This window comes from Bombus impatiens, unplaced genomic scaffold (assembly GCF_000188095.3).
Source record: "Bombus impatiens unplaced genomic scaffold, BIMP_2.2 scf_0010, whole genome shotgun sequence".
NCBI classification, from domain to species: Eukaryota; Metazoa; Arthropoda; class Insecta; order Hymenoptera; family Apidae; genus Bombus; species Bombus impatiens.
The window spans coordinates 640020-658696 of record NT_176429.1 but is presented as its reverse complement, the minus strand read 5'-3'; the positions used below and the strand labels follow the sequence as shown (position 1 = coordinate 658696).

Sequence of the window (18677 nt, the reverse complement as noted above, 5' to 3'; positions counted from 1 at the left end):
CAGTTGTAATTAAACGATTTGCCGTCATTCTAACCAATTGTATTTGTTCGAGACTTGTGACAGTGAGCTTGGGCTCAAGGCGACAATTAGTCGCCGAACGTGGCCGCGGTCAACGGGACGAACTCTCCATCTAACAAAGGCATTGAGTAATCCTATAGCTCTCCTTAAAAGAAAGATTTGTAGCGGCACGTGGCAGTAAACATTCCATCGGTTTCTGTTCCGTAGCTTGCCACACGCAGATCCTATTCACAGGATGTTTACCAGATGTCGACGCGTCTCCACAGTACGTGATCGGCTAGCCCGAGGACCGTCATAAACACTAATATCTAGTTACCTAAAATCCTTCAACAGATACACAGTCTTTGTCCCAGTTACGGGAAGACAGGAGAGACCTATTTTTCCACGAACGACGTCTCCCACTAGCAACCCTCCCTCAAGGGCAGCTAGCATCCTTTTCTAACTACTGATATGGAGATTGGCCAATTAGCAGCAACGTCAATTTCCCTTACTTTCCGAACGTAGGATGTCCCCGACGAATCCGATGATCTCGTGTCCTTAGACACACCCCGTTATAGTTTTCCTCTGGGGTATCACCGGGACGAAAAGTCATTCTCTCTTGCGGTCTCATCGACAAAAGGGATTGACTCCTTACGGTCAGCGAATATTAACACAGAATCCGACTTAGATTTTGCGAGTGCGTACGACTACCGTCCCGTTGTCCGCGGATTCGTTATTGAACCTAGGATCATTGTCATTAGTCTCTCGAGTATCTAATCACCACGGTTACTTGTCCGGTTCTATGGTAATCGTATTTGCATAACGACGACGTGTAATCCAAACGAAGATTCGCTTTACGCCCCTAACCCTAATTCTAATGTACACCCGACATATATATATTTCTATATTTTATATATATATATAATGTATAATATGATAATTCTGAACCAAAAGACTGTGTTCTGAAACTTGTGTTAAATATTTCCATCCTCTGACGTGTAAGATAGCAATAGCTTTTACTGTCCGATACAACAAGGTAACAGTTTATTGTTTGTGATGGTATAATTTATAAACAATCTAGCGTTTAGGGGGAAATAATAATCGTAGTGTTCAGTTACTATCGGAAGACGATACCCTGAAGATTCTCCGAGTGAAAATATTTAGAAAGACACAAATCTTAGGTATCTTTAACGTTTCTTTTTATCCTTTGGTAATTGAAAAGCACTGCGACAATTATTTCTCTTCTAATGATATAAACCATCTTAAGTCGAAAGGCAAGACTTTACGATAAAAAGATAAAAAATTAAAACTCTAATAATTATTTCTCTTCTGAAGCTATACTATTTATTTATTTGTAGTATAATAGCTAGTAAACTTCGATCAAAATCACTTGGAAAAAGTCAATTAATAAGAAAAGGTAGAAAAAGAAGAATTGAGAATTTCCAAAATTTCTATTTTTGTAAAAAAATGTCAAGAAATATGGAACGCTATTATTAATTTGCGAATGTGTTTAAAAACACAGTGGTACTTTTTTCATTCATTTCCTTCGTAGTTTCATCGCGTGCCATCGCCGACAGTAAACGTTCGTCATCTTTATTTATAAAAATACAAACCTTGGTTGCAATTAATCGAACAGAGCCTAATAATCACATTTCGTGTCACATGAATTCATGGAAGCCTCCGAGAAGCTAACAACGAGGAAGAGAGGATACGCGATACACGCTCGTCGGCGACCCTGAGAGAGACCGAGTTATTGATTATATGAAAACACCGTAATTTTGCTTTGCTCTTACTCGCAACAGCCTATTATTAAACGCGTATCCTCGAGGCACGCCGAGGGCTTTTGCGGGTACAACGGATCTGATTAAGCGGAATTTTCATGCTCGTTACGCGTGTTGCACGAGCGCAGATCTTAATCTATCCCATGATTCGTCGATTTCTTTCGAACCAGGCCTTGATCCTCTTTCCACGGAACAATTTCCGATCTTTGCTGTCAGATCGATCGACTTCTCATCGCATAAAGTCTCTATAAGACTTATGTTATTCGATATTGTATGTCATGCAAAACGAAGTAAAATTGGCTAGAATTTTGCAATATGTGTAACGAGTAGGTTATTTATTATCATATTATTTTCGAGTTCTTGCGACTGCATATATAGCAAGGTGTTTCTCTGTACATTTTATTACGATACTCGTATCTGAGTATAAGTGTGTCAATCATTCTGTTCCGCGACATAGTCAAACGATGTTGATTCGTTGTCGAAGCAGATCGTTTAGCAATCTGTGTACGAAAATTTTGTCGAAATAGCTAACAACGTGTTTGGAGAGGCAATCCAGAGCTGCTAGTTTTTGTTCCAAGCAAATCCGCTAATTGCCAGACGAAAATAGAACTATCGAGCTAAGGAACCTCACTATACGTTGACTACTTCACTCCGCGAACCCGTACAAGTTCCCTTTTGTCTTTAATTGCAACCAGCTAGCCACTTGCTCGGCCCGACACCAATTTTAGCAGACTCTGCTGGGGATCATCTTCGATCATTAGCAGTTAGACACGTGTTTCGTGAATCCACGATAGAATCAGTTAAGACGTTCGTCATCGATTAACAAGCAAAGCGCCCGACACGTTGTGCAGAAAGTAGATCGTGGTATTCGCGTACTTTCTTTCGGAATGAAAGAAGCAAGGAAAAGAAAAGAGAAGAAAAATGTTGCAGTTCGTGTCGCAGAGGCGTTGCAGCATCTCGCGACTCAATTTGTTTCTCGACTCGAACGTCGATTAATCGTTGGCTGTGTATAGCCTTTGAGCTAGGTTGCACGCCTCTTTCTGGTTCCTGTGAAGAGACCTGGAATCCCGCCAGATCGGTACCAACCTGCCCGTTGACGACACTATCCCGAATCTAGATTAGTGTGAACGAACTCTGCCCTAAAATTTCGTTCCGCGTTCAGAGCAGCGTGTCTAGGTCTTTCCGTTAGTCGAAACCTCCTTATGGCAATATCGTGCAATATATTTTCAAAGTTATACTTGTCCGAAAATAATTACACGTTTTTTTTACTGCTTTTCAGGATCTTTTGAAATCTGTTTAGAATTATTTTAGTCCAGTTAGAAACGGTCCAGATCAACGAAAGATAGATGTGCAATAGAAGATTTAATACGATTGCACTTCGTCGATAGAGTTGCGGAATTTGAATATCGTTTATTAAATCGGTATTTCCAGCATTTTATATATTTTTCTACGCATAATCCATAGATTTCTACACCCTTGGATTTCTCAAAAGTGTGTAAACATGTGCAGTCTAATCACAGCCAGTATTAAACTAGTCATCTTTGCAAAAATAACTTTGGCTCGCGTTAAACCGTTAATCTTATAAGTGTTAACGTACGCTCTATTGCTTTAGAAAATTCGTTTCTTTGTAAAGGAGGAAACAAAAGAATGCCAGGTATCATCGAACGTTCGTCAGAATTTGTTTTCAATTAAACTTCTTTCAATTTCATTCGCACGGAGCATCAGATACTTAGTTTAAACATTCCCAATCAATTCTTCGAATCCATTGCCTGACTCTCAATGGAAAATAGATTATCTATAGTCGCAGAAATTTTACAACCCTATAAAACAATATTTGAAATGCACTACACGCAGTCAAGCAGTAGTTACATACGAATAAACACGGGTGAATTATAATTGCAACCCTTGATTCGCTGTATTTCAAAATGAAACAGCAAATGGATGGTCCGTGAAGTTTATAGCCGATGATTTAATGCCAATGATCCGTATAGTTGGTAAAATGGCCTGTACATTAGAAACTCGACGAATCGAACTATTTCTTTATCCATTGGCAATTATTCAAATGTCGTATGATTCACGATAAATGTACAAAGCCGAGGAATTTCGTTTCACGATGTTATTAACACGGCGCGAGGCACTTTATTCCAAATTTCGCTTCACTAATTCTTCGATTTACGATTTTCCTCCTTACCATCTTTATCGAATTCCGATATCTTCCTAGTGTGTACTTATTACACCTAACATCGTCGACATTTACATGACATATTTATGTCATAGGTTAGCAGTTACGGATCTAATTTGCATCTACTATGATTATTAGACGATAGAAATGCATGTATGCATATATATGCGGTGTATTTCATCGATAAAGATAAATTATGGATGTATAGACGCGTTGAAAAAAATCTCATCGGTATAAACTATTGACGTATTTGAAGTAAAAAGAAACGCAGTTCATCTAATTCGCATTTTTTCCTCGGCGAAATGTCAAACGAGGTATATGGCTCGAATATACATGTAGAATTTAATCGACGTTTTATATACCAAGGATGATATTAAGTACGCAGTTCTGATCACAGTAAATCACATATCGTGTCGTCTATTATGTAACAAATACTCGTGTTTAAGCTGTTCGCTATTCAAAGGATTAATTGCTCGCTTTAACAATCGGACACTTGTTAGAAACGTATCACGGACGTCGTTATCGATATCTTACATTTATATTTAGTTATTATTATTATATAATATTATATAATATTTAGTTATCAATTTACGACGGTTTTCTATTGAAATTCATCGGTATTCGATTATTAATTAATTCATAATAATTTCTTCATAGAGATATTAATTACATCTTCCGTAATCTGTATATCTTTTCATACGCGTTTCTATTACTTGCATAGATATTCTTTTCGTTCTCTATCTAATTCGAACTGCAATCTATTGCGCTGATAATATATACGTTGGAAACGTCTGAACGAAGCAATTGCATTTGGGAATTGGAAAGAAGCGTATAGATAAACGAACGATCGTTAAACGGTCTTGCGTCAGATGATTTTCTACGTCCTCGTCGGTCGAAGTGTATCAGTACCGAACGAGAATAACCGTTCAATGTACGGTCGATCTATTTATATGGTCGATCAGCTGCATGGCCTGCCCATAACTCAATAGCGATGGCCTCGACGCGTGTACGGTGTTACGCGTGTTCGTCATTTTGCCTCGCTCGAAACGTACCTTTCGCTGTTTCGAAACGAACTGTCGCTTGTAAACAAGTTATACGATTGACGGAACAGGTGTCCGTCATGGATTGGCGTTGTTACGTACATCGGTTTACAAAAGTATTTAAACAGTCAGCGATTCTTTTGTTACACCGTATACGATCAATGAATCATATCTTGTGGCTGCGAAGGAGTTAATTAAAAATTTGAACTTTTTGGTATTTCTCATTGGAATCGTAAGATAGAGAGGGAATTATAAATGGAGTTTTGCACACGTCTTTGATACAGGAAAAAACCACTTGTTTCGAAGTATCGTGATAAGCACAGTACAAAACAAAGTTGTACAACAATTAATTGAATTGCTCGGAATATGTTTTATCCATTTAAATGTATAGCATGTACGTTGTGTGTGTACACGTAGAAGCACTTTAAAAGATTTCTAACGAGAAACTCGGATGATACCTTACGGACGACAACTTTCGTATCTCGCTTATCGCGACTTACCTTCTTATTTTCTCTTCTTTTTCTTTTTTTTATTACTTTATCGTGAGATTCGTTGATTGAAAGGAAACATCGATGTATTTTTTGTATACCTCCAGTGTTTTCATGTAAAGATCGGAAAATGAATCGATCAAAGATAAACGATCGTTTCAGTTTTCCAGAAAACCCTTGAGATTATATAATGCTGTTTGAAAAACTAGTATAACTTCACAGTAAAAAGATTAGTATAGGTTCCCGGTAAAAAGATTAGTATAGGTTCCCAGTAAAAAAATTCTGAGACACGTGGTATTTTAGGAAGCCTTCCTGTGATCACTAAAAACGGACGATCTCGGTTTTTCTCTGATTACCTTTCATTTATCACGAGAATAGGCCAGTCACGTTTCAACGTTAAGTTATCCTCGCGAATCCTTCTTAACCGGAAACCAGACCGCGTTGAACTGTGCTTCGTGGAATTGTTTTCGACTACGACTCGTTTATTTTTACGCCAAACTCGTTGAGCCACGGGTGCGTTACTTCGCGTTTTACAGCGTCCGGGCAATTCAATGATTCGATTAATGACGTCGGTTCATTATTCATTGTCGAGAATACACCGATTCCACGATTACGTTTCGTGGAACGGTTATTCCGCAATGACCGCGATCGATAGCCACGTATCGATAAAAAAAATTAAAAATAAAAAAATAAACGCTCGATAACCCAGCCGACTGGAGAGTTCCGGATTATCTGCGACCTATTGAAATTTCTATCAGCCGATCCGAGTGACGGTAGATAAATTTAAATCGACCTTACGCTCAAGAGGTATTTCGAAGAGGTATTTTTCGAGTACTTCGGAAATCGTCTAATCGTTCGATATGGCGACATATCGATTTCTACGTAATGCAAAAGCAATCTCCGATTCCATGATCGTAGTAGAGTGAAATTTCTTAGCCAGGCATTTCAATTTCGTCGTAGTTGCGGTTCGTAGGCCGTCCAATTGAATCTGATTCGCAATATCGGCCTGTTTGGAGAGATTCGAGGCTTGTTCCTTGGCAATTAGACAGTTTGAGGATCATGGTTGTCGTTCCTTGGCGTGCAGGATGCCACGTTACTCGGATTTAATTCGTTTTACGATACGATTGTTCGACCAGATTGATCTTCCATTAATTTTCATAATTATTTACTCGTACGGATTAATACAGAATTGGCCTTTCGATCCTAACGTTTCTTCGTCTCATATTCGTTTATTTTCATTAATCGATCGAGTCAATTATAGATAGAGCAATGCTTTCCCAATATGTTCGATCATATTATATATTCATTCTCATAATAGTTTGATTCATACGTCACTCCAATATTTTAATAAACTTATTAATTCATTTACCTTGGTAATCATCTGCGATCATCAGTTCTTTCATTCGTCTTTATTTTTACAACGATTCTCTATGAATGGAATCAATTAATCAAATCGTAATTTACGTAATTGATCGATTCATGTATTTTCATAATCGTCTGTGACCACGTACATTAATAAATATAATTGTCGGGTCTCTCGTTTCATTCGAACATTTCCTCGACTCTTTCGTTTATCTTCACTGGTTTGCCAGTGACTGGTCTAAATTATAATTAAACATAATTAACCGGTCGAACCGTGCACTTTATTAATTTTCTTGCTCCTTTCGTTAGATCTTGAAACTCATTGAAGCTTTTAATGCCTGGACGTCGCCTAATAAGCGATATACAGGCGACTGCAGTTTCTTAACACGATCGCCGGCCTTTAAGTTAGTTACAAATTCCCGTTTTGTTCTCTCGGTGTCATCGGCCTCGCTAGGTGCTATAGACGATGAACTTGCTTTACTTCTTTCAGTCTCGCGGCTATAAATTGTCCAGTTTGTTCGCCCCGAAGCTCGAAACGCCGGCTTTCGACACACTTACCGCGAATAAACCGGCGATTCTATAGAACGAGTTCCTTATCGCGAAGCGCGCGAGCTTCATCGAAAATTAATCACGCGACTCCTCGTTGCTTGTTTGTTACTTTTTCCCTGTTTTTTCTTCTTCTTCTTTTTCTTCTTCTTCAAAGGGAATTCTGCAATTGAGACGGTTGGATGAGGATGCCTTTTCAAAGAGCCGTGACAGTTACTTTGAAGGCAAAAGATAGCACGGAATGAAATAAATATTAAGAAAGAAGAAAGTAAGAAACATAAAGAAGAGAAGTGACGCGCGAAATAATTCACTGGAGAAAGAATACTTGTTACTTTGTTAATTTTGTTCGGCCGTCTTAAGACACGGGAAAGCATTTTTTTCTTTTCTTACGTATCCAGCAACGATAAACAAATAAATTTTCACCGAGGGAGAACTTTCACGAAACAAACGGTTCATCGATATTCCAAGCAGCACGCTTAAAGCAACCTCATCAACTGTCCGCGTTATTGGTCACGAAAGCGAGCCTCGATTCCTTCTCGGACGACGAGCTGTACACTTTCGATATCGAAGACTCGGCCGCCTCATTAGCATCCAAATCATTGAAATAAGGTAACAAGGACACCCAGTAGCCTCAAATATTTGAAACATATATATAAAAAAAAAAAAAAGAAGAAAAAAAGAAAGGCAAAGAATCGGATTTGGATCGTTCCATCGCGCGTTTCTTCTAAATCTTCGTGTTTTTTCCTGTCGATGAAAAAAGTGATGTCACCCGAGAGGAATATTCAACGTCATCCTTATTTTCCCGAAGATAGAATTGCCTTTTTAAACTCGTGACAGTGTTTTGAACGCAGAACACAGGTTTCACGTGCGATTTCTGTGCTGTTGCTCGCCTGTTATCTGCTTATTACGGCTAAATATAGCGGGTGCTCTAACCAGTGTTCAAACACCAGCGATATATCAATGCGCCCGCGACTTTGTGGCGCTCGAAACAATTTACACTGGTTTTTGGAACGTTCTAAATATTATTTCCATGTATATTTTAACAGAGATTATGTTCGTACTTTAGAGTCTTAAGAAAACAACGCTGGTTACGTTAAAATGATTGACATTCATGAGGATATTGGAGTGTCGGAATATCATCCTATTGGCCAATCGTATTAAAGTGGTTTATATTTAAAAAAGAATTCTTTCCTGTCTTATCTCGAAATCGAACATTGAACAGATTACGTCCGTTCGTCGAAAATTTATTTCATAATCCCTGACCCTGTTAATCCCGCTAATTAAAGAACTACAGCTTTTTGTCCTTTGCACTTATCTCTGTTACTTTCTAAATTCTTTTATATCACGAAGAACTCTACTCTTTGATCGTTCGTAAAACTTATTTAATATCGAAAAAACGAACCTTCGACTGAAGTTAACTTATCTTCGATTACCAATAACTAGAGTTAATCTAACTTCTATTATTGATAGCTCGAGTCAACTCAACTTTAATTAATAACAATCAAAATAAAAACCAAAGTTCTTTGGATCGTACTCGCCGCTAGATAATTTCTTCGATTCGTGGCAGATATGAAAAAATAGTTTCGTGGAAAATTTTCTGGAAACTTTGTCGTAAGAGCTTGAAGAAAGCAGTGACGCAGGAGGAGTACGATAGCAACACGACTTTCGTGAGATTTGTTCTCGTTTCGACTATATACGTCGACGCGACAAAACGATGTTCGTTATCTTCGTATCTTCGATCGGGATTCACAAATTATTTATCATCAGCCTATGCGTCTAACGCGCCAGCTCCATTACCAACGTCGACGTTAACGACTCCATCGAAATATCATTCTTTTTATTGTCCGGCTTTCCGTCGTTTAAACAATAAACATTTTATTACTTTTTGTACCAACAGTTTTTTTACGATCGACACGGTATCATTTCCTTTAACGAATCATTCCACTTCCGTGGCGTTTTTACAGGTAGTAAAGACGCACATACAGCCTTAAAAATAACCGTTTCATCGTGTTCAGCCTTAAATAAAACAAAGCCTGGATCATACGAACCGCTTTTCCTAGAGTCATAAAATTGACACTCGCGATAGAATATTCCTTGCTTCGTAGCGAATTTCTTACATCGTTCAACTTTTATGACGTTTTCTTTTTAGTTATCTAAATTGGATATTTAAAAACGTATTTCGTTTACTCGTAGCATTCTTTCCAAGGTATTTTTTATATCAATATTTTGTATCTTCTTGCACAACTGATCTAATATCGTTGGTGAAATTTTACGAATAACAAGCTTCGCGTTACAATCAAATTCTATAAGTCAAAAATCATCCGATTGACACGCGAGTTCGTAATCTATCGCTTCTAATCTGCCAGTTCACTCATGTTATTACTTGCTAAAGTATTACGTAATCTTCTGTTTTGCAATTACAATTGTTTTCTTACTTTCGTTCCAAACAAACAAGTCACCTGATATCACCTTCCTATATGTCGATATTTATCATATTCGGATTACAGCGAGAACTTTGGATGAACGAAACGAAATTTTCGCGACTATCGCGATACGAAATGCAACAGAGGCTTCTACTAATTAATACCACGATCGAGGAACTAAAACGTCGTCGTCGAGGTGAAACCGCGGATAAAACCGAGATCGCTGCAAAGTAACGATAGCACCTTAACCTTTGATTACGCTTCGTCTGGCGCACAACTCCACGCTGAGATTGTGGTGTATTCGTTTGCTCATTCCGCTCTCCCTCTACGATGAAATAATCTTCGAGACAAATACAGAGCGTTGCTCGTAGGGGAAGATTTTTAAACGCGCTATCATCAGCTTGGTCGCTATCTGATCGCCATCGTTTCTTCGTTAGTTTTTACCTGATTTAAGCGATATTATATCGGTCGTTATTTTTCAAAAACGTACGTTGCGGCAAATCGTGGTAAAAAACGCGAGCTCGATAGTTGTTTATCTACAACTTGTTTTCTCTTCTTGCTATTTATATATCTTATTTACAATTCTTATTGATATACAATAATTTCATTTGCGCCTGTTTGTATTCGGAATACCTCAGAATTTGCTAAATGATTTTGTCCTCGTTGGAATCGAGTTTTTATAGGAATTTCAATTTCTGCTGGTAGAAAGTGTTTGCTTATTCTGTGTGTAATCTTTTTAGATGTCTTACGTGGTACTCTATTTTATTTATGTTGTTAATTTACGCTACTTTAAATACCATGCAGTAGGTGCGAATAAACTGCCGGTGGACAATTACGTAACAGACGGTTTCTGTTCGGTGTTCGCGCATCTGTGAAATATCTGAATTATAAAAATGTTACGCCGTTAAACGATTAGTTCGAGTTGATAAATAAGGAAGAAATTCGCCGGAGCTAAGAGCATAATCATGGTTTTTATGCTGCGTGTAATTTATGTAATTAGATTTCCGTTTTAATTCATGTAATTAGAGATAAGAAATAAAAAGAAGTTTGTTTAGTATAGCTGTTTAGAGAAGAAGTAAGGACAAAGAGGATGATAGGAATAATTCCAAGTAAGAATCACGTTGTAATGCTCGGTAGATGAATCAAATCTCTATTTAAATTCTATTTCTTTCGCTGTATTCGTGAAAATATGAATTGGCGTGGACATCCGTAATCCGATATTATTTTCAACAGTCGCTTGTTATATTTCTAAATTTTCAATTCCCCTTTTACGTATCGCGAACAGATTACTTCTAATTTATCGCTTAGAAAATTCTGTTTACTCGCGAGATATCGCTATCTTTCTTCCAGAGGAATATCGCGATCGTTATCGTACGATATGTACGAGAAATATTATGTTATGGTTATGAGAAATATTCTTTCTCGAGATAACAAAGTCTGTACCAAAAAGCACGCAAAACACGATTACAAACGACGACTTGCCAATAAACAACAGCAGGTTGTAAAACTACTCGAGTAGATGGAAAGATTCAGAGAAGAGTGGCGGTCAGCGTGATTGCTCATCAGCCGCGAAATTCTACTTTGCAAAACTGGCACGTTCTATTTAATCCAACGTAACGTCCGTCATTGACGACACGATCTACTATAAATAGATTTTATCATGAATAATCCTCTGGTGTCACGCATAGTCATGACGAGTTTACTGCTGTACGCGAATGAAATATATTGCAGGCCACTTTGTTCCATGACAAATTCGTTACAGAGTCCAAGCTTTGCTCTTCGTTCGAGAGACTGCAGACGGTCATTAATAAGCGACCATCGAATCTTCGTTGATCCATTTTACGTGGTTGAATGGCTTCACGGCTTTGCAACTCGTTAGGGAAATATGGGTCAGTATGGATACATATTTCGTATTTAGGCTACGAATATGCTACCGTTTATGAGCATCCGGACGTTTCCATCGATATCGCAATAAAGATATTTGAATTTAACCGGCGCGTACGAGTTAATGAGGAATTAATAATCACAGGCAGAACTTATTACCTTCCGAATCGTCTATCGAGTTATAAATTTCAATTATACGTAGAATTCTATGAAATATCGCCTTTGCACTCTGAAGTGAAAAGTTTGTCTGATTAGACATTTTTGCGCGTTACTTTATATATCGTTTGGTACTGAAATACCCCGTTTGCGTTAATTCTGTAGCTAAAATACATTTTATCAAAAATATGCCGATATCCCGATACTTTTGAAGGATAGCGTATTTGGTAGATGATCGTCAGATAAATATTTAAATCCGTATTACGTCGATTTTGTGGGTTTAATCGATTAACGAACGACCGACTCGAAGCTGATCCTGTAATCCGCGTTAATGCAGATGTTAATTATCTTATCTGCTTCCGGAATTAAATAAGGTCTTGATCAAGCGGAGAACACGCGGATGCGATAGAAAAAGATTTTCGAGAATCGAGGGATAAAAAAGAAAAAAGGTGACTTTGATACGTTGAGTCGAGATTAAGAAATACTTGTGCTCGAAAAACACTTTACTTTCCTATTTTAGCGCAAGATTGTGTTTTGCGGGGTACGTCGTGTTGTCGCGGTTTTAAACCTGTTATGCTAAAAATAAAATCGTTCGAATCTGAAGAACAGCGAGAGAAACAACAAACGTAACGTAAGTCGATGGAAGAGCAGCTGAACTAAATAGAGAGACCGGTAAAAGCTTTCAGATCTAACGCTATCGAGTATTTCTCGCTAAACTTTCGAAAAATCCAAAGAGTCTAGCGTTAGACTCGTTAGTACTCGATCTAAACGAACCAATCTAAAAAAAGACATTAACCTAGAAGAAGGAATCTACCTTAAAAGACACAGAATTTTACGTTAGCCGTCAAAGAGACGATACTCGACCTAATTTCCATCTAAAGTGCATCACTCAACCTAAAAGCCAATATTCGGTATAGACTTGGCTGAAGAGACAACGCTCAACCTAAATTCACCCTAAAATAATAAGAAATTGTACGGTAGCGTTGGAAGAGCAGCAGTCAGGAAAGTCGAAAAGCGGCCAGGCACCGTTTATCGCTAGCTCTCGCGGCTCGTATCTGTTATACGTTGTACAACGCTCGCTCCCCCCTCCGCGACGCTCGGCGTCTTCCTCCCCCCTCCGGGAAGCTGATTCTTCCGCGGGTAATGGCGATTGGCGACGCGTTCGGCTTAGTCGCGTGCCGAGACGCCGTGGAACGAGAACGTTTCTGGCGAGCTGGCTACGTGGAACGCGAGCGATACGCAGCGATACAAATCGGCCAGGTCTCAGATCGTCGCGTGATCTCGACACGTAAAGCCAGTTCGTTTCGTCAACCTGAGAACGCGCTACGATTAACCGCGCGATTCTCACCCCGTTGTCTTCTATCTCTACCGAAGTACCATATTAGCCGAAAGTGTTGGAGAAAAGTTTGTGAGTTGTGATCCGATCGTGCGGTTTGAAAGTTGTACGTTCCCAAAGTGGAAGAGGACCGTTTGATTAAGATTTCCACTAAGAAGACTCGATAAGAGGAATCTTCAAGTTGATTTACACGTTATACGTTCGACCAAAGATTCACACGCGCTGTGACTCGTTTTTATCCTTCGTGAGTATTATTTGGTGATAGCAAGCGGTTAGAACCGATCCAAAACCAACGAAATAGACTGATCACTCGACAAGGAGAAATTACATCTCCGCGTAACTCTGTAGTCTGAAGCAAACGAGACGATCGATGCTCAACCTGAGCTATTATAACGATATACGTGCCAACGAATCTCCTCGAGTCTTTCGGTAACGACTCTGCCCAAATAAATCTGCTAAAATCGCCAAAGATCGTTGAACGCTCGGTGAGAGAAAATCCGAGTCTTGGAAAATCTTCGAAAGGGAACCTTATCCGGAGACAAGCAACAATATCTGTACGTTACAAGGTGTCCAAAGGAGACTCGCTGAGCATTCCAAAGGATACGTGTCATCGGTGGAAGCAATCTGTCGTTCGTGCACACCGATCGATGTTACGTCGTTCGATTAAATCGTCGGAGACGGTGGTCGGTCTTGAACCTTGTCCTCCTGTCTCACAAATCGGCTCGGACGGAAAACGAACAATGATCGCGTGATCACGACACGTAAGCTAGATCGCAGAGTTATTGACGATTCGTGGCACGCGCGAATTCGTGTACGACCCGGTGTGTAGGCTCGTGCGTTTCAACGCGGCATTCCCGTGTGCTGAATGGCGATCGTGTGAGTCGCCCCGAATTACCTGGTTTGGCCAGCTTCTTGTCGGAAGCATGATAAAGACAGGCAGTGAGATCAGCGTGGAAAATCGTTTATTTGGCATAGTTACGATGACCCACGCCGTGCACCTTGACACGGTGTTAATATTAGTTGTTGGTGACCTTCCAAGTAGTTTCAGACTCTTGGAATATTTGTAAACTATATGACTATAGACTAGATGCGTCAAGCTTCTGTCGCACTGAGATATTTATCGAAAACGGACGGGTAAACCAGAGTATTTTTTACCAAGAAAAAATTTACAAGGTCGAGTGTTCTTTCTTTTTCGGTGGATTTTTTTTTAAGCGAATTTTGTAAAGTGTAATGGCGCCAGCTGCCGCGTTAGACTGGTCAGAACCTTGCCAGCATTGGCGTTATCCGAAATTCTGTCCGTCTGGACAGCAGAAGCATGAAAGGGCGAAGAGCGCGATGGAACTGAGCAGCAAGGAGGCGAACACAGCGTACAAAAAGTTCTGCAAGTTCCTGCGCCGGCTGAAGAACAGGAAACGTAAGTTGCTCGTCTGGAGGGCGAAGGATGATCGTTGTTCTGGCAGTCGGAGTTGATTTTGTTAGCGCATAGTCGCGTGAGAATCGCGAAATAATATTTCGCGTCCAAGTTTCCCGCTTTCGAGAAAATGTTTCTCCGTGAAATTTCTCTGAGTTCTCTTTCACAGCTCCTTTTTCGAATTTCTTGATAAAAATTGATAAAAAGAAATTCGCTCTTCGAGGTTCGATATTTCTAAGTAGAACATATTGGAAACGTTGGCGCAGTGATAGTAGCAGATCTTTTATTCCACGGAAAATAGGGCAAATCGTAGGGGACGATAGTTCGACTTGAGACTTCGTTTATGCAAAAGCTATTACATTTGCGACAAAAGTTTTTATACGAACTGCTTTTGTAAGTTCGAGATTTGAAAATTGTAATTACATCGTCTTCTTGCCCGTTCGTCGGTGGATTTTTCGTCTTATAAAAATTACCAAAAATTTGTCGAATTTAAAGTTTCTAGTTGAAACATCTTTGGATTCTTCGGTTATTGCGTATACGGTGCTCGCTTCGTAAAAATTGACAAAAACTTGTAATTGGAGAGTAGAAGAGAGATTTTAAATCAGAGTGCTCTTCAGCAGCTGTTCTAAACGTTGGAGTAACCTCAATTTTATCTGGATTATTAAAATCCGCTAATTAGCCTTGAAATCATCGTCGATCATTGACTTTGACGATCCGTAGGCGTAATATATTCGCTGTTTCTACCAAGTTTGACTGCTTTTTAATCTCGGCGTGTACACTGTACTCGGAATATTTTAAAGTATAATGAACCCAGACATTATCGATAAATTATTCAACACTGGATTATTCTTGCTTTTCAAACATGTCAGTCGCCTCGAGACGAGTTGTGTTATTTCTGACTTTCGATGGAACGAGATGCATCTTAACAATCTCCAGTTCCATCTTCTATTTGTTTCGATTAATTCACAAATATATCGCAAAGCAGACATGTTGAAATTTGAAATGCTATGTAGTATTTTTCGTCATGCTGCAAAGTACCTATTTTCTAGAGAAGGAAAATCATAATAACTCGTATGTAGAACCTTGTCATTTTTGCAATAATTTTCTGCTTCGTTAATTTTCCACTCCCAATTCTTGCGAAGAATTGATCCTCGAATCTCGATTTTATCGAGAAAATTATGATTGAAACGAGGATGACGCAAAAGGCTACAACGCGATGACGCTTATGAATTTGTTTATTAAACAAAACATCTAGTCGCGTTTTTAAAAAGCCATCTGCCATTTGAGCGGGAAAGGTTAGAAACACAAGACAGATGAGTAAAGAAAGAAAAACTGTTCGACGAGAAGTAATACACCGACCCACTGACATTTATCCCTTGTTATTCGTATTTATTTTAGTTACACACATCGACCCACGGGAATTATTTTTTCATACATCAAAAGCTAGCTACGTCGGCTTGATACGTTGAGGCAAAAAAAGGGGGCAAAAAAGGAAAAAGAAAAAAAGAAAAGGTGAAATAAAAATGATAAAGAGATTTTTTGCTTGCCGGGATGCTCGATGTGTGTAACCGATCGATCCTTTTCTTCTTCGTCGCGTACCAGAGGCTGCCAACCTTTGCAAAATTGAAATTTCTTCCTACTGTTGAATATTTAATTCCGTCACAAGCTCTTTCTTTGTATAAAACTATAGAACGTGATATCTAACGTTCAACCACGTAGAATAAAATCAGAAGAACAAAACCACGCGCGTCCCTTGCGCTGAATAACGTATCATATATGAAACATGCTCTCGCGCGAGGATAACCAACGAGCTTTGCTTTAAAATCGAGACTTTCTGCGTCGATGATGTTTTCTATAACCCTTGAAATACTTGTACAATCGATAGAACGTGCTGCGAATTATTCGATCGATCCAGGTGCATAGTAAGTAACACCTTTGATGCAAAGCGAAGGAGACAATACTTGTTGCGAAAGCGTTGCCTAACGTCGTTTATAAGTAGTGGATAAACACCGATGCAGATCTAAAGTCGCGTGAAACGTGCGTTTGGTGTGCAAATCGGATTTTGCACGATCGCAAATTTCGTCGACGTTGCTTCTGAGATTTCATGCGATAAGAGATCGAAACCTGCGAATAAAGTGCAGTTTTAACACCTTGACGCGCCAATATTGCACCGATGTTGGTGTTTCAGAAGTTTTTGAAATATTCAAGTTGCTACTTCGAAACTCGTTATTTCGATAAATAGATCCGAGATTTTTTCATACAAAATAAGCCTACGATCTTTCGTTTCAAAGCAAACGATAAAGTTCGGAACAGTACTCGGAAAATTTCTTCGCTGAAAATACTTCGAACGAATCTGAGGAGAATTTGAACGCAAATAGATCGAGACAGGTCGGAAGATTTATTGTCAGATCATCTTTGTCGTAACCAATATCGGGCTGGTATATTGTCGAGAGTTAATAATTACTTACCGCGAGCTTTTTTTCGATTCGTAACACCGACCAGCGCGAACTCGGTTCATCAGCGGAAATCTGCGTGTCAAAGAAAACGCGATTATTCTACCCCATGATCCTGCAATCGCTTTAGACGATGCACCGTTGAGCCAAAGGCTGTGCATCGTCTGGTTGGCCGCAAAATGTCACACGGTTGCCAGTCCCGTGCGATACGGCCAGGAAAAAGGTCGTGAATCCTCTGATGCGCGCGTAACGCGGTAAAAGGGAGGCTGACGTGCATCCGGATCCTTGGGTTGCACTTTTTGTCGCACGCTGGATTTAGCCGGCTCCGATCCAAGCGGCACTTTTGCCAGAGATCGCTGCCGGTTGACCCACTTCTTTCGTCTCCCGCGTGTCCCTAAGGATCCTCCAATAAAAACTAGGGAATAGTAATTGCCCAACTATTTCAGGGAACTATATCCCCGAAAAAAAAATTCAAGATCAAATATATTGCTGATACTTGCACGTTACTTCGTAGAGTCGAGTATAAAAATTAAAACGATTTAAAAGTAATATATTGTAATATATTTATTAGAAACAGGTGTGTAACAGGAAATAACTATACTTTCTATAATATTTAATAACATTTAACGATATTAAAACCTAATTAGAGACAAAGTTCAAAGTTCCTTTGTACATGCAGCGTTCTAATTTAATTGCCAAAAGATACGAAAATTGTAATCTTCGCATGGTTCTCGTAATTCCAAGTCTAAAGGTTCTACTTCTAAACGCGTATTATTGTTCGGTTCTTCGTTATTCTTTCTTGTAATATCTTCTAAGTTCGATTCGCGTGAAATGTTGCGCGGACAGGTGCTGAACGATGCAGTTCAGGATCTTGATGTACGAGCTGTCGCTATTTTCGAGCGTTAGTAATGTTTCGCACCTCGACTTGGCACTTTTCGATCAGCTGGTTCGCGAGATGGAACTTCACAGTCTAATTAGGAGTTTGCTCCCACTTCGAAATAACCGTGGCTCTTTTGCGAATTTCAGAGATACGTTTCCTACGTTTCCTTAGAACCAAGGTTAGCATATATCTGTCTCAAGGCCTTTAAAATTCTGTTGACGCGACTAATCTTGCATCAGCTTCTGGATACTTCGACTATATTTTAAATCATGGTACTTGAGATATTTTCGGCCATCGTAGATCCGACATAAACATTCGAGAAAAATACAAATTTTATATAAAGCGTATAGAATTTGGAATATGTTTATTTTAGTGGAATTGTCTTTCTTTTTTGGTGTACTACTTCTTAGAAATTGGGACAGTAAATGCTTTTCATTGTATTAGGTTGTCTGAAAAGTTTCTTTCATTTTACGAGGAAATGATAGACGCGCAATAAATAAATCGTTTTTTGTTTTATATTATTTCGTCGAATTACGTACGATCCATTTTGTTCTGTTCTGAGATAAACACCGCGACGTTTCACAGACTTGGTTTCACGTTTCTATGAAAGTGCATTGTTGTAAAAGACACGTTTGCGAAAGAAAGACATTTTTCGGACAACCTAATACATTTGGAGAAAATCAAGGACATTCTATGTATTCCGTTTAAACAATCTTCGATCTATAAATTATTTGAACA

General features: G+C 39.1%; 1 protein-coding gene across 10 annotated transcripts in view; it reads left to right on the top strand.

Moving 5' to 3' along the window:
- Nucleotides 1-18677, top strand: part of LOC100747625 (glycogen synthase kinase-3 beta) — a 64437-nt gene that overhangs the window by 29459 nt on the left and 16301 nt on the right. The window contains exon 1 of one of the 10 annotated variants that reach the window (XM_012389339.3): nucleotides 13024-14609. The exons of 8 other annotated variants lie outside the window; for them this stretch is intronic. In XM_012389339.3, coding sequence (XP_012244762.1) covers nucleotides 14426-14609 — 184 coding nt within the window. In that variant the 5' untranslated portion in view covers nucleotides 13024-14425. Of the gene's footprint in view, nucleotides 1-13023; nucleotides 14610-18677 lie in introns of those variants that run through there. One more of the 10 variants, XM_012389388.3, reaches the window with a different exon arrangement.